Source organism: Mus caroli, chromosome 12, assembly GCF_900094665.2.
Source record: "Mus caroli chromosome 12, CAROLI_EIJ_v1.1, whole genome shotgun sequence".
In the NCBI taxonomy this organism is placed as follows: domain Eukaryota; kingdom Metazoa; phylum Chordata; class Mammalia; order Rodentia; family Muridae; genus Mus; species Mus caroli.
The window spans coordinates 73,477,864-73,499,884 of NC_034581.1; the positions used below are offsets into that span (position 1 = coordinate 73,477,864).

A 22,021-nucleotide genomic window follows, 5' to 3' on the forward strand; every position below is an offset into this window, starting at 1 on the left:
CCCAGCACTCGGGAGGCAGAGGCAGGCGGATTTCTGAGTTCTAGGCCAGCCTGGTCTACAGAGTGAGTTCCAGGACAGCCAGAGCTACACAGAGAAACCCCGTCTCGAAAAAAACAAAAAAAAACAAAAAACAAAAAACAAAAAACAAACAAAAAAAGATTCTGACCCCAATCTTGGTTCAACTCCACAATTGCCCTTGCTGTAGCAAATGACTTCCCTAAGGACTACCAGGCTCGGGCTGGTGAGATGGCTCAGTGGGTAAGAGCACCTGACTGCTCTTCCGAAGGTCCAGAGTTCAAATCCCAGCAACCATATGGTGGCTCACAACCATCTGTAACGAGATCTGGCGCCCTCTTCTGGAGTGTCTGAAGACAGCTACAGTGTGCTTATGTATAATAAATAAATAAATCTTAAAAAAAAAAAAAAAAAAAGGACTACCAGGCTCTACCCCTGTCTACGAGGCAGAGGTTAGACTAGGACTATCCCTACTTCCCCATTCTTAGAAATCTGGGTTCCTCCCCACTTTCTTCTCTGCTTTCCCCCTCTCCATTCTTCTTCTTCTTTTTTTTTTTTAGAATGTCAAACACTCTCAGATGCTTTTTCCATTCTTGAATTTTTTTTTAATTTTTTAATATTTTTTATTACATATTTTCCTCAATTACATTTCCAATGCTATCCCAAAAGTCCCCCATAGCGCCCCCCACTTCCCTACCCACCCATTCCCATTCTTTTGGCCCTGGCATTCCCCTATATTGGGGCATATAAAGTTTGCAAGTCCAATGGGCCTCTCTTTCCAGTGATGGCCGACTAGGCCATCTTTCGATACATATGCAGCTAGAGACAAGAGCTNCNGGGTACTGGTTAGTTCATCATGTTGTTCCAACTATAGGGTTGCAGATCCCTTTAGCTCCTTGGNTACTTTCTCTAGCTTCTCCATTGGGAGCCCTGTNATCCATCCAATAGCTAGCTGACTGTGAGTATCCACTTCTGTGTTTGCTAGGCCCCGGCATCGTCTAACAAGAGACAGCTATATTTGGGTCCTTTCAGCAAAATCTTGCTAGTGTATGCCATTCTTCTTCTAAAAGAAGCAGGCAGAAGGAAGAAGGCTGCTTTGATTCCAGAAGGTTTTAGTGACTCGAGGGGGCGTGGCTCCTTGCAGTCCAGGACTTGCTCAGAGAAATCAGGCAGTCTCAAGAGAACATGACTTGCTAATCACTCTGTAATTCTAGAGTTCTAGAATTCTCCTGTTTCTCCATGCAGGAGAGACAGGAATTGCAGTCCTGTAACAAAGGGCCTCTTTAAGAGCAGATAGCAGGTCTTGACCATCTTTATATCCTCCTGCTCCAGACTTTACTAGAGTGTCTGGGAAACATTTGACCTCCAGAAAATATGTGTTCAAAGATCAAATAACAAAAGCTGCCATATATAGTCTCCTGCTAAATGTCAGCTACCATATTATCTCATTCAATCCTTTCAGATTTATTTTTTTAAAGATTTATTTATTTATTTTATGAGTACACTGTAGCTGTACAGATGGTTGTGAGCCTTCATGTGGTTGTTGGGTATTAAATTTAGGACCTCTGCTCACTCCGGTCGATCCAGCTCGCTCCGGCCCAAAGATTTATTTATTATTGTATGTAAGTACACTGTAGCTGTCTTCAGGTGCACCAGAAGAGGGCATCAGATCTCATTATGAGTGGTTGTGAGCCACCATGTGGTTGCTGGGATTTGAACTCAGGACCTTTGGAAGAGCAGTCAGTGCTCTTAACTGCTGAGCCATCTCACCAACCCCTCAGGCTTATTTTGAATTTCTATTTAAGTGTATGTATGTTTATGTCTGCATGTGTACGCCATGTGTATGGGTGCCCAAGGGGGTCAGAAAAGGGTGTTAGATTCCCGGAAGCTGGAGTTTCAGCCAGTTGTGAGTCACCAGAGGATGTGGGTGATGGGAACTGAATTCAGGTACTCTTGACCTGGGAGACATTTCTCTAGCCCCTCCCTCAACTAATTCTTCCTAGAGAATTTATTACTAACAACACTTTGCAAAGGAAGAATTAACCCAGAAGATCCAGCAACTTCTTGAAAGTCACATGACCACTAAGGTGACAAAGTGGGGATTTGAACTGAAGTCTTTCCGGTTTTCAGGTTCCTCTTCTTTCCTACAGTGCTATCCAGGAACCTGGGACCAGACTAAGGTACAATTATACCGACGACTCTGTATGGACTTGGCTAACACTCCAGCCTCAGCTTTCTAGTGTGTGTATACAAACAGACTCCTCTACCCCAGAAGTGAGGTTGGCATTTGAAATGGTCTAGTCATGAATCTGTACATCAGAGCTTGGTTAGATAAGCACTTCAAAGGCCATCAAAATATATGCCCAACACTAGCTAGGTCTTAATGTGCTTGAGAGGAAATACTCTTTCCTCAGTGAAATAAGTGGCTTCATGACACAGAAGCAGCCAGGAACACTATCTGGGCCCTGCTGCCTTTGAATGAATCAGATAAGGCCAACTATTGGCCTGCCTTTAAGTAGGGTAGGTGACTATTTTGTGCCTGCTTGGTGGTACACGAGCATTTAGCTGATTTGGCCTCAGCCATTTAAAATATCTCACCCTTAGGAATTGAGAAGAGGCCATTTGTCAATGGCCTCTGCTCATGTTCCATTGCTGCTAGTAGGAGAACTCTGCCACCACCAAGGATCCAAACTGGTCCAGACTGGATTTTATCCTCACCTCCCAAAGGTACCCTAAGGGATCCTTGAAGCCAAGGCACATGGTGACATTCTTCTCACCTCTGGAGTTCTATCCTTCAGTGTCTGGTCACTAGTAACAACAAGCTAACCATCTAAAATTCAACTATTTGTTATTACAAATGTAAGGTTTTTAATACATCACACTGTCAACAAATTAATAATGTCAAGAATAAAAAGCAAGCTGGGTGTGGTGGCAAACATCATTAGTCCTGGCATTCTGGAGGTCGAGGCCAACAGACCTCTGTGAGGTCAAGGCCAGGCTGATCTACAAGGTGGGTTACAGCTCAGCCAGGGAGATATTTGCTGTGATCCTATCTCAAGGGGGGGGCGGGGAGGGAGTGAAAAGAAGGGCTGCTTAATTAGCGTTAAAAGGTGTTTGTAAATACATATATATGGATATAGACAGATGCATATGAATACATATATGAATATGCATATACATAATATACATAATGACAATAGTTGCATTTGGGTAGGGGTGATCTGCCAAAGACGGATAAAGTCTTAGTGTCCACTGTTAGCCCTCTGTATTTGAAATTCATATCATGCTCAAGATTGCCTATTCAAAGTGTATGGAAGTGTCACCCCTTCACAAAACCCAGAGGTCTTGCCTATAAAGTCACTTGGAGTCCCACCCACCCAATTTAACTGCCTTCCTTAGTTCCTGAGCTTTCAAATCCGTGTGTGAGAATGCCTAAGGAGGTTTGCTCCATGGGCAAGTCCCCTCTCCCTTCCCACCCCCAGATTCAGATTTAAACCTGGGGTGGGGCTGGGGATTTTTCTTGGTGAGTGCTTGGAGTGAATATTCTAGGACCCGGTGTTTTGTTTCTGTTCAGTTTATGGAATTGGGAAAGGCAGCTTTTGTTTTTGTTTTCTCCTCTCTCTCTCTCTCTCTCTCTCTCTCTCTCTCTCTCTCTCTCTTTCTTCTTTTCTTTTTTCTTTTCTTTTCTTTTCTTTTCTTTTCTTTTCTTTTCTTTTCTTTTCTTTTCTTTTCTTTTCTTTGTGCTGGGAATCAAACCCAGGACCTCCTTCATGAGTTCCGCCGCCCATTTAGAAGAAGCAGTATTCTAAAGCGGCTCCTTCCTAACTACATTTCATTTGCATCTTCCTCAGCCCCATCCCCTAACCAAACATCTAGTGTTCCACTCCCTCTGGGTGTGTAATTGTTATTGTGTGAGTTAGGTATTGCAAACTAGGGCTCCTTGCCCTTCTGGCTCCCTGGCTGTCGCCTTTATAATAAGCAAGACATACACAAACAAACAGGTTCTCCTGGAGCTGTAGTGACACGCTCCCCCTTCTCTTTCTCTCAACTCCAAATCAGTTGTGCAGACTGCTCGCTCCCAGTAACCAGGTGGGACTTTCCTACAGGTGGCTAGACACTCGCTGGGACCTCCTTCGGCGGAGGGAGGGTCCAGTCTGGCGAGCATCCCGCCGGGGATCCCACGCTGTCTGGGGGTCGCAGCGCGCAGCCAGCCCTCCGGGCGGCCCCGGCCGCGCCCCGCGGTGGGAGGCTGCGGCTGCTGAGGTCATTTCCTGTGCCTGGCCGCGAGCTGCCCGCCGAGCGAGCGCGGTGCGGACACAGCCGGCGCGGCGCTGCACCCAGCGCTGGGGCGGGCTTTGTGCCGAGCTCCGGGGACCTTCCAGGCTCCGACCTCGGCCCGCCACGCCCACCGCGACCCCTGCAGCGGGGGAGCGGAGACCCGGCGGCCTCTCGGCACTCGGGGAGAGCCACTGCGGGGCAGAGGCGCGCGTGGCGGCCGGGGTCGCGGCGGGACTCCCGGCAGCTCACTCAGGTGAGCCGGGCGGGTCTGGGAGGGCCGGGGGGGGGTGTGCCGCCGGGAGAGGGCGTTCGACGGGGCGGACGGGGCTGACTCCTCGCGGCCGGGAGGGCAACTCTGGAGCAGGTGCCTCTCTACCTGGGAGCCGTGGGACGGGCGCAGGCAACCGGGAGCTCCAGGATACCCGTAATGGGAGGCGGTGACAGCCCCTCCCGCAGTAGGTCCTGCTCTTTGGGACCGGCTTGATCCAGTTGCTCCTGGGAAGGCCCCCGGGATGTACGTGCAGGCTTCCTTCCAAACCGGTGCTCTCCGTTCATCCCTTCCGCTCCTCTCAGCAGCTTGTCCTAGGTTGCTTGTTAATGTGATTGCTGGATGTCTCTCCTAGGAGTCCTAGGAGTCAAGCTGAACTCTTATTGACGCGTCCTGCCAAGCAGAAAAGAGCACAGGTTGGACTCTGAGTGACATCAGGGGCTTTGTGTCCGAGCAATCTCAGGAATACGTCTCCCACGGAGGGTGGCAGAGGTAGCGAGACCCCGTGGAAATAGAATGTTCTCCCTTATTGCTCCTTCAGCATACTTCCTCCCTGTCAGGATCTTCAATCAGCTTCTACTGTAAATCCGCCTCATAAAACTTACTGACATTGACAAACTCCGGGTTCCAGGAGAATGCTCGAAAGATCGTTATTTGAAATAAGTAACCCTTCCCCCCACCCCCAATGTAGTAGCTATCAATCCTCAGCACCAGACTTTCTGGACTGTCTTGTTCCGGACACTGTGCGGTGCAAATAGTCGCCACTCAGTTCAAAACAATCCATTCACCTTTCTCAGTGAAGGAGGAAACTGGGACTCAGAAAACTTGTGTCTTGCCCAAGGTTATAGTGAAAGACTGTAAAGGTCACGTAAAGACAGGACTCAAACGTAAGCCTTCTAGATTCCACATGTGATACTGTCCTTTGCCTTCCCCTAGCTGCCTAAGGGACCTACTCAGAGCTGTTTTGTGATATCGTTAACCCTGTGGTCCCAAACTTAGGGAAATGGACAATTAGCCTAAAACAGTGTGCTGCCCTTCTGACTGAATCGGTCATCAGCTGTAGAGAGAAGTGTGTTCCTCTCAATCCACTCTTAATGGTGTATTTTTTTCTTTTTTCTCTTTTTTAAATTTCTTTTCTCTGTTTGTCTCTTTCTCCTTCCCCCACCTTTCTTTTCTGGGTTTCTCAACAGCCCTCCTGCCTCAGCAGCCTGTCTAGTGCTGGTGACACGTCACCACATCCAACTCATCTCTCCTAATTATTTTCCTTATCTCTACAAGGCTATGTATATGTATTGAAATCTGTGTTCCTTACAGGTTGGGGAACGTTTTATTCGTGTAGATGTTTATTCGTGGGAATCCCCTCCATCACTGTGTACGGGTGCTGAGCCACCATCTGTATTCTACGGATGGACCAATAAGCTGTCTAACCCTGTCTGACCCTCTACTAATAGCCGGTTCCAGACTGATAATATAGCCTGGCGTGGTGGTCCGTCCCTATAATCAAAATACTTGGAAGGGTAAGGTAGTGGGATCCATAGTCTACTACGTAGCAAGTTCCAGGCCTGCCTAGGCTATATAATAAGACCCTGAGAGAAAACCAAACGCTGGAGTCTGATTTGAAGAATAGGCACTTACTGTTGGCTGAAGTATGAATTAGGGGAGCCTCAAGGGAGTGCACTTTACAATATTCATTACTTAACCCTATGATCCCATTTCTAGGACTACCCTTCAGATATATGCTGATACATATAAAATGAGGCATATTCATTGAATATTCATTGTAGTATTGTTTATTTTAGCAAAAGGTTGGAAAGAACTCAAATGTCCATCAACAAGGGACTCTTAAATAAGGTCATGTAATAGCCTCACAATAGGACGCATTAAGGTTCTTGACCAGGATGTATGCTGATGGGAAGAGCTCTGAGTGCTGCTGTTAAGTACAGAGAATGTAGTGTATCAGGCTAAAGAGGTGGCTCAGCAGGTAAGGGCTTACCGCTCTTGCAGAGGATCTGAGTTTGGTTCCTAGCATCTTCACAACTGCAACTCCATTCCATCTGACACCCACCCTATCCTCCCTCCGGCCTCTGAGGACACCACACATACACACGTTATACACATACACACATGCACATTACACACACACATATACATTATACACATACACACACGCACATTACAATTACACATTATACACACACATACACATTACACACATACGCACACATATTACATACACATTACACACACATTATACACACATACACATTATACACATATTACATACACACATACAGACACATTACATACACACACATATACATATTACACACTTATACACACATTATACACATACATACACACATTACACACACACACTACACACACACATATATATGTGTATGTGTGTATATGTATATATGTGTGTATATATATATATATACACATACATACATATACAGATCTCTGTGAGTTCAAGACCAGCCAGTGAGTTCCAGAACAGCCAGGGCTGTTATACAGAGAAACCCTGTCTTGTTTCTGTTCTCCGGATACCTCTAAAAACACACACACAAAAAACCCACAAAACAAACAAAACGAGTAACAGTTGAAGTTCAGTGGTGGGAAGACATTTTACTGTGTACCTTATACTTTTCGTTTTTTAATACTGAAAAATAAGACTATGTGATTATTAAAAAGTACCATGTGGCCAGGCAGTGGTGGCGCACGCCTTTGATCCCAGCACTTGGGAGGCAGCGGCAGGCAGATTTCTGAGTTCAAGGCCAGCCTGGTCTATAGAGTGAGTTCCAGGACAGCCAGGGCTATACAGAGAAACCCTGTCTCAAAAAACAAAACAAAACAAAAAAAAGTATCATGTGGGGATGCCAGTAAGCATATTCTTAACCACATATCCTCATATGCCTGGGGAACATTAACTGTCAATCATTGAGTGCTTATAAACTCAACAGGGGTCAGACTTAGACAATACTCTTAAAATTTCAAGGGACTTCTATGCAATGGACTTCTATGCAATGTCTCCTCCACCCCTCCCTCCCTTCCTTTCCATTATACAGGTATAGAAGAACCCTAGCCCTCACACACAGTAAGCACACCCATCCCTGGGATGGCTGACCCTCCACGCCCTGTCTCCCCCCCCCCCCCCCCCCCCCCCCCCCCCCCCCGCACCTCCCAGGGCTATCCTAGAGCTGGTCCCTCCTAGCTCTAGCTCTCTGGTACTGGTACTGGGAATATGGGATGTCACATCCCTCCATAGCACAGGCAGTCCTGGAATCTGAGGCTGTTTCCCTGTCTTAGCCTTCTAAGTGCTGGGGTTACAGTTCTGAACGACCCTGCCCAGCTTGGGAATTGCTGTTTTGACAACGGTCAAAAAAGATAGTTGAATGTTGACAGCTTCCTAGGTCTGAACTGGTATCACTGCTCTTGTTTTCAGAGCGGAACTGGGGACCAGCAGAGTTAAGCAAATGGATTATTTAGTGTCTGGCCTGGTATTCAGACCCAGGTTGTTTGGTCTTAGCTGGGGATCTTCAGAGCTGTGCTGTTTCTCCTGTTGATACCTAGGTTCTCATGAGATAGGGCATGCTCTCCCACCTTCCCGCATCTCCTCTAACACTGTCTGAAGGATGGGACGATGCTCACACCCAATTGAGGTGGAGTGTTTGTTGTTGTTCCGAGAGTGGTGTTGAGATCAGAGGGATCCCTGTGTTTTGCCTGTTTACCATCTCCTCCCAGATGCATCAGAAGGAGGCATGGTGGTCTTCCTTTCCCACAGTTGGCCTTTAAGACAGTAGCACTCAGATTACGTGATAGCCCATCCCTTTAAATGGAAGTCACATGGGGCCCTAACGTCCTCACAGTCCAGAAAAAAATGCATCTTCTTCCTCCTTCTCTACTACTTCTCCTTCTTCTCCTTCTCCTCTTCTTCCTCCTCTCCCTTCCTCCCTTTCGTTCCTTTCTTCCTTTTTCTTCTTCCTCTTTCTTTCCTCTTCCTCCCTTCTTTCTTTTCTCCTCCTCTTCTACCCTCCCCCTCCTCCTTCTTGGAAATTTCTTACTAGTGAACCCTCTGCCTCAGCCTTCAGAGTGCTGGAATTACACATGTTTATCACCAAGCCTGGCCCTCCCTACCTTCTGGTAATGTTATTGGAAGTATTGTGTGGTCCTGGGTCTGCAGTAACCAGACTTGAAGGCTTGAAAGATGGAAGCTCTTTAACAGCCTTACTGCTTGAATATTGCACATAGGAATCACCATAAGTTGGCTGAATTAAGTTAAATCTCGGCATTTTGTCTATTTCTGGCTAAATTTGCCCCAGCAATCTTATAGCAAGTTTGTGTTTTCCCTGATACAGCCTGAGTGCAAAGTCACCAAACTGGTCTTGTGTGGTTTTTCCACAACCTTTTCTAGCCCCAGCCCTTGCCTCTAGCATGCCCCTGTGGGCCTCTATGACACTATGTCCAGGGTGCTGGGAATGCAGACCTTCCAGACAGCAGGTAGGGCCCTGGACATCATCTGGTCTATCTGTCATGCACTCAGCCTGTGGGCCCTAGTAAAGCAGGAAGGAGAACAGGTTTCAGACGCGTGGTCATGGGGTGATGAAGTACTGTTCAGTCTCCTCACTTCTTGTGTGTGTTGTAGCTTCCCAACAAAACGGTGGAGAAGGAAGAAAAAACAAACAAAATCCAATCGTGCTGTGTCTGTTTCCAGCTCATTAAGCTATATCCCCAACCTGTCTCGTTGATTTCTTTGGCCATAATGTGTTTATTCTAGGCAAGCCAGGTACCACTGCTGTCCGCCATCACTCCTGAAGCATTCTCACAGAAAGAGGACTGTTGTAGGATGTTGGGATAGCATGATTCTTGGCTCAGTTCTGCTCTTCCCTGTTTGTCTCTAAATGGATCACATGTGCAAGTAACCTCTTGTATTCACTGTAAATAATTATATTTGTGCTCTCTCTCTCTCTCTCTCTCTCTCTCTATCAAGTTCACATGTTGTGATGCTTTGAAAAGTTAAAAACTGGGGTCTGGGTTGGTTAAGCACTAGCCAGGCAAGCATGAGGACCTGGATTTAAACTCCAGCATTCTTATTTTAAAAAACAAAACAAAACAGGGTGTGGCCACATACCTGAAATCTCAGCTCTGGGGAGGCAGAGACAGGAGAATCCCAGAAACCCGTTGGCCAGTGAACTCCATGTTTTTTTTTGTTTTTTTGTTTTTTTTTTTTTTGGTTTTTCGAGACAGGGTTTCTCTGTGTAGCTCTGGCTGTCCTGGAACTCACTCTGTAGACCAGGCTGGCCTCGAACTCAGAAATCCTCCTGCCTCTGCCTCCTGAGTGCTGGGATTAAAGGCGTGAACTCCATGTTATGTGAAAGACCTGGTCTCAAAGACCAGCAACAAACTCATAAATAAATAAAGTGGAGAGTGGTGAGGATGACACTTGATAGTGATCTCTGGCCTTACACACACACACACACACACACACACACACACACACACACACATTTTTAAAATGCCAGCTATTACTTTCTGTTTATCCTTGAACATCTTTTTGTATGTGTGTGGTACATATGCAAGAACACTTAGGAGGCTAAGTTCGGTTTTGCTAGCATCTTCCCCTAACATCTCCTGCTTTATAGCTGTCGGTGCTACCACCTGCTTTAGCCCAAAGCCTCCGGACCTTTGACTTGGCCGTAGATACCCTTTCTCTACTGAAGCCACTCTATGTGATTCCAAACCTTTAAATCCCTTCACAAGCTGTGCCAAGGCAAGCCTAGCTCGAGCCCCAGCCTCCTCAGGACTTGTCAGCACCCCAAGGAGGGGAGAAGGATCAGCTTCTCCAAGGGAGAGAGCACTCCCTGGAGTCTAAGGGTAATCTCAAATATCACTGCCAGGCAGGCACTAGAGACGTCCGTTTCCCGAATTCTAGGAGACTGATAATCAGGCATTTCCCAGTCCCGTCTCTGCAGTAGTTTGAACAATCAAAAGAAGGACTTAAGTATTTAAATCAAACTCAAGTCACCAAATTTCCAGTGACCTGCCTCTCAACTTCTGGGCTTTTCTTAGGTGCTTTAGTTCCTAGCCCTGGACTGGAGAACAAGACTCCCCAAGTCCCAGTCTCAGATCTGCCACTTTTCCTGTTTATAGGATGAAAAACACAGTTTCCCCTGAAGGACAAGGAGACTCAAAACACGAAGCGTCCCAGCCTTCTCCGGGTGTCCTAGACTCTGTTTGTCTTTACAGCAGTGATCTTAGCTCAGATAAGGTCATGTTTTGTTTTTGTCTTTTGTCTTCCTGCTTGTTCCAGTCAGTCCCAGTCTTTTGAAGTAGGACTGGCTGGGAGGTCACAATGTCCCTATTGTCTAGGATGACACTTCTGGGCTTAGGTCATGTGTCCAGTGTTCAGAGGATCCCAGAGCCAAAAGAATCAGACACTAGAACTATCAGTGGCTTAATTGTTCTGTCCTTCTCTCCAGGGCTTCTGACGTGGTAAGTATCTATGCTTATAGAGGCTTGTGGTGGCAGAATAGCTGAGCCCTGGATGCCTTGGAAAATCAGGGCTATAGGTTTACCTTAGTTCTGGGGCTTCTGAAAGACATTTGAAAATACTGACAATTTATCTTCTCTTTGTGGAATCAGGAATAGAATGCCTCGGGTATGCTAGGCCAGCAGGTGTCCCACGACTGATCTGTACCACTGGACCACCAACCTCTTTCTTTCTTTTCTCTCTCTTTGATTTTGAGTGGGATTTGGAACCAGAATCCCAGTCCACTCCTGGCCAGATGTAGAAGGTTCAGATTCTCTTCCTTGGTGATTTTCTTTGTATACAATAGTGTCTTCTTAACAGCTTCTAGGTTGTCCTGAAGAAAAGAGACTGCATGCGTCTGCTGTACAGCAAGGATTCAAGAAGTCCTTATTTGTAGAGCCTAACTGGAGAGACCTAGCACTGCCCTACTACAGTGCCACACACCTTTAGTGTCAGCATTCCAGAGGCAGAGGCAAAGGCAGGCAGAGCTAAGGCCAGCCTGGTCTACATAGCAAGTTCCAGGATAGCCAGGGCTGCACAGTGAGACCCTGTTTCAAAGACAACAAACAAAACCACAATGGGAGAAATCTATTAATCAAAGTCAAGTGTGAAGGGAGAAGCAGTATTGGTGATTAACCATGAAAGAAGCTCACTGTTGCTCCCAGGTAGTGCAAATATCTGGCAACAGCACAGAAAGAGACTGGGTTTTCAGAGGCCGCACGGCTCCTGAAGAATGAGAGAAGAGGATGGCAAAACACAACACATTTTATTATAGACATTTCCAAGCATATTTTCAAGTAGAAAGACCAGTATAACCAACTTCCATAGATCTATCACCCAGCTTCCCAAATCACCAGCGGTTAGGGCTAAGGTGTAGCTGAGAGGCAGGGAGGACCCCTAGCATTCCTGAGTCTCTAGAACACATGAAATCGTGAGTCCAATTTCCAGCAACAAACACACACCTGTTACTATACTTTTTAATTTTTGTCTTTTGAGATGGGCTTTCTCTGTGTACCCCTGGCTGTCTTGGAACTCACGCTGTAGACCAGGCTGGCCTTGAACTCCTAGAGATCCTATTGCCTCTGCCTCCCAAGTGCTGGTATTATAGGCGAGCACTTCTATCAACCATCATTGATTGATATATATATATATATATATATATATATATATATATATATATATATTTCTCTCTATTATAAACATAATCTCCTCAGTCCATATGTTACTTACATGTCTGTGTTCTCAGGGCTGACCATTTGGTATTGGATAGCCAGTTAGTGTGCTCTTCCCTGGGGAAGACTATTTCTCCAGCTCTCACAATGTCTAGGGTTGAGGCCTCATGAGCTCTCCCCCTTCCGTGTTAGCATGTCCACAGCTGTTTCCTTGTTCAGGCCACAGTTGTATTTTTTTAAACTTTATTTTATGTATATGGGTGTTCTGCCTGCGAGCGAGCCTGCACCTCATTCATGTCACCCTGTGCCTCTGTCTCTAAGCTCGGGCATCAGCAGAGGCCAGAAGAAGGACTTGGATGCCCTGGAGCTGGAGCTACAGACAGGAGTTGCCATGTGGGTGCCGGGAAGTAAACCCAGGTCCTCCAGAAAAAGCCAGTGTTAACTGCTGAGCTGTCTCTTCAGCCCAAACTGTCACTGTTCTAACATCTTACCTGACATGTTCTTAACTCACTCTCTCACCATAAGATATTTTATCATTTTCCCTACAAATCATTTGTAATACTTAACAGGTGATATTAAAGAATACTATCAACTTAGAACTATTAACAGTTGTGGGTGTTTTGTTTGAGACAGGGAGGGTTTCTCTGTATAGCTCTGGCTGTCCTGGAACTCAGTGTATAGAGTAGGCTGGTCTCTGTCTGCCTGCCTGCCTCTGCCTCCTGAGTGCTGGTTTTAAAGGTGTGCACCACCATGGTCTGGCTTTAACACTTTTCTTAAAGTGATTTGGTATTCAGGTGGCCTTTGATCGTGGTTTGGTCCAGGCTTTCTTTATGCTTGCTGTGGAGAGTACCAGCTTGCTGCCTGGGAGACTTGCAAGTCCTGATTCTGATGGTCCCTTCCAGCTCTCCTCTCCTGCTCACTCTCTGTCTCCGTGCTCAGGCACACCCATGCCTGCTTCCTTTCTCAACCTTGACCCAGTTTTTTTCTTGTCTAAACTACAGGTAAGGGCTTCTGGGTAAATTCCCCTGGCTAGGGTTCTGAAAGATGGCTTTCACCAGAGTCTGGAGCAAACGTCGGAAGGTCGTCTGGGTTGCATCTTATGACTTGAAGGGGGGGAGAGTTTGTTCCCAGTCAAGATGATCCAGTGACAGTCGGCAAGATCCCAGCTAAAGAGAAAAGTGTCAAGGAAACCCAGAGCATATTTCCTGTCCACTCCCACCCATCGGACACCAACAGAGATAGAGTCAGGACCAAAGCAGGAACCAGACAGAGCTCTGCTTCCAGTTAGCTGTGTGGCTCACTTTAGAGGAATTTGTTTTCTTAAACACCAAGGCCCCCACCCCCTTTCCCTGCTTCTGTTTGTCTAGCTTATAGATGGCACATGTGTTATAATGGAAAACTTCAAGGCAGGGACCTCTCCTTCAACAGCAGAGCCTAGAATGGGATCTGACGATACGGCAGATGAGCAGACAGTTAAATGAAAAACAAGGGGGAGCCCTATGTTTCACTTCTTATCCAGTAGGAATAGCTACCATCCAGAAAGCAGGTGACAGCAAATGCTTGAGGATGTGGAGGAGGAGGGAGTCACTGCTAATAGGAATGTAAATGTAAACTAGTATGACCTAGAGATTACCATAGAAGTTTAAGAAATTAAAAACAGGGAAGGTGTTCATGAATCTGCACCCTTGCCTGAGGAGCTATGGCCTGTCGAGGCTTCTGGAGGGAGAGTCAGTTCATTTTGAGGGCGGGATGGACACCACGCCTGCAAAAGTATATGGACACCACGAATTGCAGTCACGTTATTTTTTTAAATGTCATAAAAAAATTAAGAGTATAACTTCTAAATGACCCAGCTGTACTACTCCTGGGCATATTCCCAAAGGACTCCATATCCTACCACAGGCACACTTGGTCATCCATGTTACCATTATACTGTTCTTAATACAAAGGAATGGAACCAGCCTAAATGTTCAGCCAGTGAGTAGATAATGGAAATGGCGTATGCCAAGTGGAGGTTTGTTCATCTGTAAATAAGAATGTAACTGTGTGGGCTGGTGAGATGGCTCAGTGGGTAAGAGCACCCGACTGCTCTTCCGAAGGTCCAGAGTTCAAATCCCAGCAACCACATGGTGGCTCACAACCATCCGTAACGAGATCTGGCGCTCTCTTCTGGAGTGTCTGAAGACAGCTACAGTGTACTTACATATAATAAATAAATAAATCTTAAAAAAAAACATTAAAAAAAAAAAAAAAGAATGTAACTGTGAGCTGGGCTCTGGTGGAGCACGCCTTTAATCCCAGCACTTGGGAGGCAGAGGCAGGTGGATTTCTGAGTTTGAGGCCATCCTGGTCTACAGAGTGAGTTCCAGGACAGCCAGGGGTACACAGAGAAACCCCATCTCAAAAGACAAAAAAGTATAGTAACAGATATGTGTTTGTTGCTGGAAATTGGACTCACGATTTCATGTGTTCTAGAGACTCAGGAATGCTAGGGGTCCTCCCTGCCTCTCAGCTACACCTTAGCCCTAACCGCTGGTGATTTGGGAAGCTGGGTGATAGATCTATGGAATGTAATTGTGAAATCTTTAGAAAAACCGATAGATCTGGAAATTATTATTTTAAGCAAGGTGACCTCATCTCAGAAAGACTCTACCTCTTCTTATCTCACACATGGATCTTAGCTTTCAGTGTGTGTGTGTGTGTGTGTGTGTGTAGGTTTTGAGCAAGAGTGGCTATTGGTTCTTGTATGGCCCCCATCATCCAGGTTGAATAGCCTTCATTTCACCACAACAGCTGTGACTATTTGCAAGTGACCCCCCCCCCCAAGATCTCTCCCCATCCCAGCCCTAGATTGGGCTTGTTGACTTTTGAAGTTCCCACCTAGAAGGAGGGGTTAGACCCTCCCCTGAGATCCCTGAAGCTCTGTCTCACCTCCTGCCCCTGCCCTCATTTCACATGGCCTCGTGGGGCTAGAGTATATAAACTGGAATGTCAGAGTGAGGCTATGCTGTCTATGCAGCTGTAGGGGAAGCTCATCCCTGCCTGGTGAAACGGCTTTGCAGTCGCCCAGGGTCCTATAAGTATCCTTTCCTGTGCTCTGTGAGTAAGCCTGTTACACTCACTGGTCTCCCAGGTTGGACTCTGGTGGAATTATCTTTGGTTTGCGGTTGGTGCCCTGTAAGGAGGGAGTGGCCATTGTTTACATCTCCCCAGGAGAGAGTTTGAGCAACAGTTGGGAAACCAGAAAGGGAACAAGAGCGGTTCTGAGGAAGGTGGAGTGGGCAAGAGAGCATGCGACAGGAGATTGAAGACGGTGCCTGTGGGTCCAAGTGGGGCAGTGGGGTGGAGGAGGAGAGTGGACAAGAGCAACTTCCATTTGAAAATACCACAATAAGACCTAATGCCTCATATGCTAATTAAGAGAATCTAAAGCCTGAAACTCCTCATAAGCATCACTTACAATAATATATTAAAACGGTCAACAGACAACAATCAGAAGAAATCAAGTTCTTCATAAGGCGTCTTGGGTTTTGTCCAGATTCTGCTCAGCCACCTGCTCCTGGCGCTGGATGCCCTGGGCTGAGAGAAGGGGACACCGTAGGGACAGTTGGAACCACCCTCGACCCCACCCTGTTTTCTCTGCCCTTTGCCCTCTTTTTCTCCTTCCTGCACATTCCTCCTCCTCAGACTCTTATCTTTCCATTTTCAGTGTGCTGGATCTTGGAGCTCCCGGGAGTATTTGGAAGTTGGTTCCGTCATGGCAGAAGTCAAGGTGGAGGTGGCCAGCATAGACTGGCAGAAGCGGTGCCTATCCCTGGAAACGCAGCTTTTCCGCTTCCGCCTTCAGGCCAGCAAGATAAGGGAGCTGCTGGCTGACAAGGTGAGTCCCTGGAGAGCAGGTAGTTCCCTCACATCCTCAGTGCAGGGGCAGGCAGAACACACACACACTCTCTCTCTCCCCCCCCCCCCAAGACTTTGCTACATTTTTCATGAAAAATGAAAACTCAAAACCTGTCATGTGACATTTCTCCTGGCTCTGCCACCTCAGGTGCCATGTACGGACAAATGATACAGTTGAGCTGGCATGGTGTAGCAGAGCTTTAATTCCAGCAGTCGGGAAGCTGAGGCCCGCAGAGCTCACTGAGTTCAAGGCCACTCCCATCTTCAAAGGATTCAAGGCCAACCTGGGCTATGTAATGAGATTGTCAAAAACAATTAAAAAATTAAAAAAAACGATAAGATCTTCTGGGTTCTCTGTCGCTTTGAGCCCCAGTGGCTTATCTTTCTCATCATTTCTCTTGCTGTTACTACTGCTGTTAACACTTTATCCTCTTTTGGGGCTGGACGGCACTTTAGGAGAACAATGGGAGTCCCCACCCTCCTGCCCATCCCTTATTATCCGGAGAGCCTCAGAAAGTGCCTGATTTTCTGGGGACAACAAATAAGCTTTGGAAAAAGACATGCCTGGCTCTGTGAACTTCCACCTCTCAGGCCAGGGCGTTCTATATCTCTGAGTTATTTTGAGACGTATCTGATAACTTATGTAAGAGTTCAGACACAAATTAAGTAATGTGAACAGGTGTGTTATCTTTATAAGCTTAGGTAGGCTGGTCTGCAACCCTGAGCACTGTTGTCACATGTCTCTGGGAAGGGACATCAAGAAGCTGATGATCACAGGTATAACCTGTTCAGAGAGTGGAGAGCTGCAGTTAGAATGTGTCTGTGTGAGGACACAGCAGGTGATGACTCAGCTAACTGTTCTCTTGATGGTACTGATTATAGTGTCAGTGTACTTAGCTAATCCTTTCTTGGTACAAAGATAATGCTCAGCTCACCCTTATAAGTAAGGTCCAAGCCTTGATTAGTAAAGCTGGAAAGAGCGGAACAAATAACCAGCTCCCTCTGGTGCTCCTGCAGCCTGGAGTTTGGGGAAGCAAGTGGGTAGTGTCATTTTGGCATTCCCATGGCTGGGGCGTGGCCTTGGACCAGATTGGACTTGAACTCTTGAACTTGCTTGAGTCTGTTGGCATTGCTTTCTTAGTTCAGACGGCGTAGGGTTCCTGTGGATGCCAGGGGGTACTGCCACTTCAGGGAAAGGATAGCGGGTCTAAGGATGGCGTGGTCAGAACCCCTTTGCCAGAACCACCTGGTGGGTTGTGTGCTCAGGGTGTCTGTTTTTGGGTTGCTCAGTCCTCCTGTCCTAAGCCTTCGGAGTGCTGTTAATGTCTGGTTAACAGGCTCCTAGAATGGTTTTGTCGGTAAAGTTTGAGGACCTTGCCTTAGCCTGTGGTGTTGGGGGAGGGAATGAGGGAAAGAGACTGTAAGGGCTCTACTCAGCCAAGTGGGCAGGAACACATCTCAGGGGGAAGACTTCTGAAATAAAAGTACTACAATGAAATAGCCTCAGATAAAACAAGAGGGCCTCGAATGGAGCCCATGGAAACACTGAAGGAATGAGAGATAAATAGCTCTGGAACACAGCAAGACCCCTCCCCAGAAAGGGGACAAAGGGACAAAGCAGGAGTGAAATGGGGTAGGTGGCTAGCCTTCCCCGGTGGTCACACTGGGCTTCAGGTTGGAGTTTTTACATCTGTGGAGTCAGATGAGGTTTGGCTACTTAGAGCTAAAAAATAGCCCAGAATCTCCTGTGTACTCTGGACTATTTACAAATGGAAATGCAAGAAGATCACCCACCAGCACCAGGAGATGCAGGAGATGCAGGAGGTGCAGGAGGTGCAGGAGATGCCGGGAGCGTCTCAGACAGAAGGCTCTGGGAAGAACAATGCTTTACAGTTGGATTTGTACCGCTGTGTGATTCAAGAACCTGAGTTCTGAGTCAGGGGTGGGTGACACAGGAGAAACTTGTAGGAACAGACTCAATGCTTTGGAGAAACAAGACTTCACTGCAGGTCCCCAGGAATCAGATGTAGTGAAGATGAACGTAAAACTCAAAATGACTAGTGCCAGGGGCGGGGGTGGGGTAATCTGTAGTTAGTAGGAATTCACCTATGCAAGAGGCAGTTGGACTTCTAATGATACAACCGTGGACAAGAGACTGTAAGTTAGTTCATTAAAAACTACTAATGATGGAATAAAGAAACTGAAGATGAGACAAGAACAACACTGTATCCAAAAGACCAGACTGACTTTAAAAGCCAGATAGACCTTTGAGAAAGCCTCCTCATTGAAATTAGTTTTTCAGTGGATAGATTAAATATCTGGTTGTGCACCGGAAGTTGGATGCCTATTACAAGGGATCAAACCTAGTACCTTGTGTGTGGCGCGATACAGCAAGATATGGATGCAGGATGCTGAGAACCTGTCTGTTCCAAATCACGCTCCCTCACAGCCATGGAGAGGAACATGGAGAGAGGCGTTATTTGAAAAGCTCATGCCTACAAACATTCCCAACTTGAAAAGAGAGGTAAACCTTAGATTTGGAGATCACGAGGAATGAGAACAGGCTACAGAACTTAAACATCTCCATCTTCTGTTTTTAGCTACTTCACCGTGTGGCTGCTGTAAGAACCACACAGCGGTTAGACAGACACATGTTTGTTTCTGTCATGTGTAACTTCCCAGACAGAAGCAGTCCAGCCCCGAGCTGGACGATGGTTCACCTTGGTGCCCCTGTTTGCACTCTTTCCATCTAAGTGTATGACCCAGAGGTTGCTTGTGTTCTTTCTGCCCAGATCCCACTGGCCAAATCTTAGTCACGTGGTCATGCTCAGCATTAAAGAAGACTGGGAAATGTCTTTATTCCAACAGCCATATGCTCAGCTAAAAGCTGGGTATATTATTTTGTAGAGGAGAGAACCCATCACACAAAAACCAGCGGTTTCTCTCCTCGCTTCTCCCTGTTTTCTCATTTTGTGGTACTAGGGATAGAACCCAGGACCTCATGCGTGCTACACAAGCCCTCTACCACCAAGTTACCGTCTCAGTAATCACCTGCCTTTGAGGCTAGAATAATAAAAGTGATAATAAAACCAAAAAGAAAAGACAAACAAAATAAATAAATAAAAATAAAAGTGATAAGTAAAAATAAGTTATACACTAACTCACATCACGACAGTGAGGAAATGGAACAAAGAAAGTCTCCTGAGCCAGATGGTAAATGGGAAAGGAACAATAGACAAGGGGACTATAGGCCAGCTATGGTAAGGATGCCTGTGACCCCAGCTCTCGGGAGGAATTCACTCCTGATTTCCTTGCAGAAGGATCATAGCAAGGTCAGGTGGGGCTACATGAGATTTTGGCTCAAAAAAAACCCAAAAAACAAAAACCCAAACCAAACAAACAAAAGGAGAGAAGACCTACAGGAGGGAAAAAAATGCATTGGTAGAAAATAAATCTAAATCTATCAGTCATAGGTGACATATAAGAAATAAGGTGACATATATATATATATATATATATATATATATATATATATATATATATAGTGGTGCTGATGTATGAAAAGTAGGAACCTGTCTAGTCAGAGCTAAATCTGCCCGTGAGCACAGCACTCAGGAGACTGATGTAGTGTTCTGAAGCCACACAGAGGACATCAAGTAGGCCCCCAAAACTTTGCTTTCTCTGTACTGTTTTGTCCAGTGTATAAAAGGTAGGAGTAAGAATGTTGGGCACAAACTTTGGGGTGTTGGGAATCAGGCCCAGGGCTTTGTACATGGTAAGCAATGTTTTATTTTTCTGAGTTACACCCCCAGCTTTGGGGGGATTCTGTTGTTGTTTTGAGACAGTCTCACAGAGCCCAGGCTGGCTTTCAACTTCTAAGTAGCCAAGAATAACCTTGAATTTCTGCTTCTGCCACCATGTCCTAAGTGCTGGGCTTATAGGCATGCATTCCCACACCTGGCCTGAGCCCCCTTTTCAGAGGGGCAGTTGAGACTCAGGTCTCAGCTCAGCTCTTAGCTCAGTAACTCCAGGCACGGCAGTGCTGGGTACAGAAGAGTGCCTGCTACTCCACTGCTGTGGGGTTGGTATTTCACGGTCTGCCATGTGTCACAAGTTGCTGTGGACATGAGGAGTTGAATACCAGATTGGTGCCAAGTGCTTTTCGTCAGATTGCTAGAGCCAAGTCCTAGGGAGCTTATGAGTCTTAACTGCAGCTGGTGAAAGTGGATCCTGGACAGCTGCGTAAACCTGACGCCTCCTCGGCTGGCGCGTCAGGAGAGACCCACACACTAAGAGGATAGCTGAGGACATGGGCTTAGGGAACCCACTGAGAGGAAGAATGGAACCCAGATGCAGAGGGGCCTGACCATGGAGCCCCGAGTTCACAGCTCCAGGTGCACCTCGTAAAGGAGGCGTGGAGAAGCAGCGGCACCAATGGAAAAAAACGAGAGTTCAAACTTAAGAAGTGACGTGTCAGCATGAGTACACCTGCGAGCGCTCCAGCAGCAGTGCGGAAGATCTGTCTTCATAATAACAGAAACGGTTAAGATTTCTCTTCACTCATGGCCAGTATTGGTAATTACAATTGTTGAGTATAACAGAAGATACACAGATGGGCATGATGCCTTAATCCTGTCAAAAGCTGAGTGTAGTGCTGCGTGCCGCCTTTAATCTCAGCACTCAAGAGGCTGAGGCAGGAGGATTGTGAGTTTGAGGACAGCCTGGACTACATAGGTAGAGTCTTTGTCTCACGAACCAAAATCAAAGTTCTCTTAAAATTTACTTTACTTTATGTTTATATGTGTGAATGTTTTGCCTACATGTATGTATGTGCCTGCAGAGGTTAGAAGAGGACCTTGGATCCCCTGGAACTGGAATTATAGTTGTGAGCCACCATGTGGGTGCTGAGAATCAAACCCAGGTCCTCTGCAAGAGCAGCAAATGCCTTAACTGCTGAGCCGTATCTCCAGCCCCTTAAAAGTTCCTTTTAGAAAAGGGAGGACTGGAGAGATATGGCTCCAGGGCTAAGAGCACTTGTTACTCATGCAGAGAACCTGAACTCGGTTCCCAGTACACATATCTGGCAGCTTATAACTGCCTGTAACTCCAGATCTGGGAGATCTGATGCCCTCTGCTGGCTCACACAACATCAAGCACTCATATTGTGCACACACATATATTTAGCTGCTCAAACATTCACACAAACAATAACTCTTTCAGTAAAGGGGAAAACCAGACGTTCTCTATATTTAAAATCACTCAATGTTCAGAAGCTAGTTTTAGGACCTCCTCCTCCCCACAGAAGAGGCATAGAAGCGAGTGCAGAGTTCTGTGGAGCGCCAAGTGTCCTGGAAAGTTAATCACAGGGAGGATTGGCAACAGAGGACCATCAGCTGTGTGGGGCAGAGCTGCTTGCCAGTGGCTGACAGGAGGTGACTGGCTCTGGATGGCCTTACAGGGGCTGTCTGGTGTAGACTAGGCTGGCCTCGAACTCAGAGATCTGCCTGCCTCTGCCTCCTTAGTGCCGGGATTAAAGGTACGCACCACCACCACAGCCTGGCTAAGACACATTTTTTTTTTCATGTGACAAAATTAGAAAATGTCTGTCTTAGTTAGGATTTTACTGCTGTGAACAGACACCATGACCAAGGCAAATCTTATTAAAAAAACAACATTTAATTGGGGATGGCTTACAGGTTCAGAGGTTCAGTCCATTATCATCAAGGTGGGAGCATGGCAGTATCCAGGCAGGCATGGTGCAGGAGGAGCTGAGAGTTCTATATCTTCATCCAAAGGCTGCTAGTGGAAGACTGACTTCCAGGAAATTAGGGTGAGGATCTTATACCCACACCCACAGTG

At 46.5% G+C, this 22,021-nt stretch overlaps 1 protein-coding gene across 1 annotated transcript in view; it reads left to right on the top strand.

The window, feature by feature from the left end:
* Positions 1–4,327: 4,327 nt before the first annotated feature.
* The window catches only part of Plekhh1 (pleckstrin homology, MyTH4 and FERM domain containing H1), a 51,890-nt gene continuing 34,196 nt past the window's right edge, over positions 4,328–22,021 (top strand). Inside the window, exons 1-2 of the mRNA XM_021179057.2 lie at positions 4,328–4,546; positions 15,972–16,142. Of these exons, the coding sequence (XP_021034716.1) occupies positions 16,020–16,142 (123 nt within the window). The 5' untranslated portion in view covers positions 4,328–4,546; positions 15,972–16,019. The remainder of the gene's footprint in view (positions 4,547–15,971; positions 16,143–22,021) is intronic.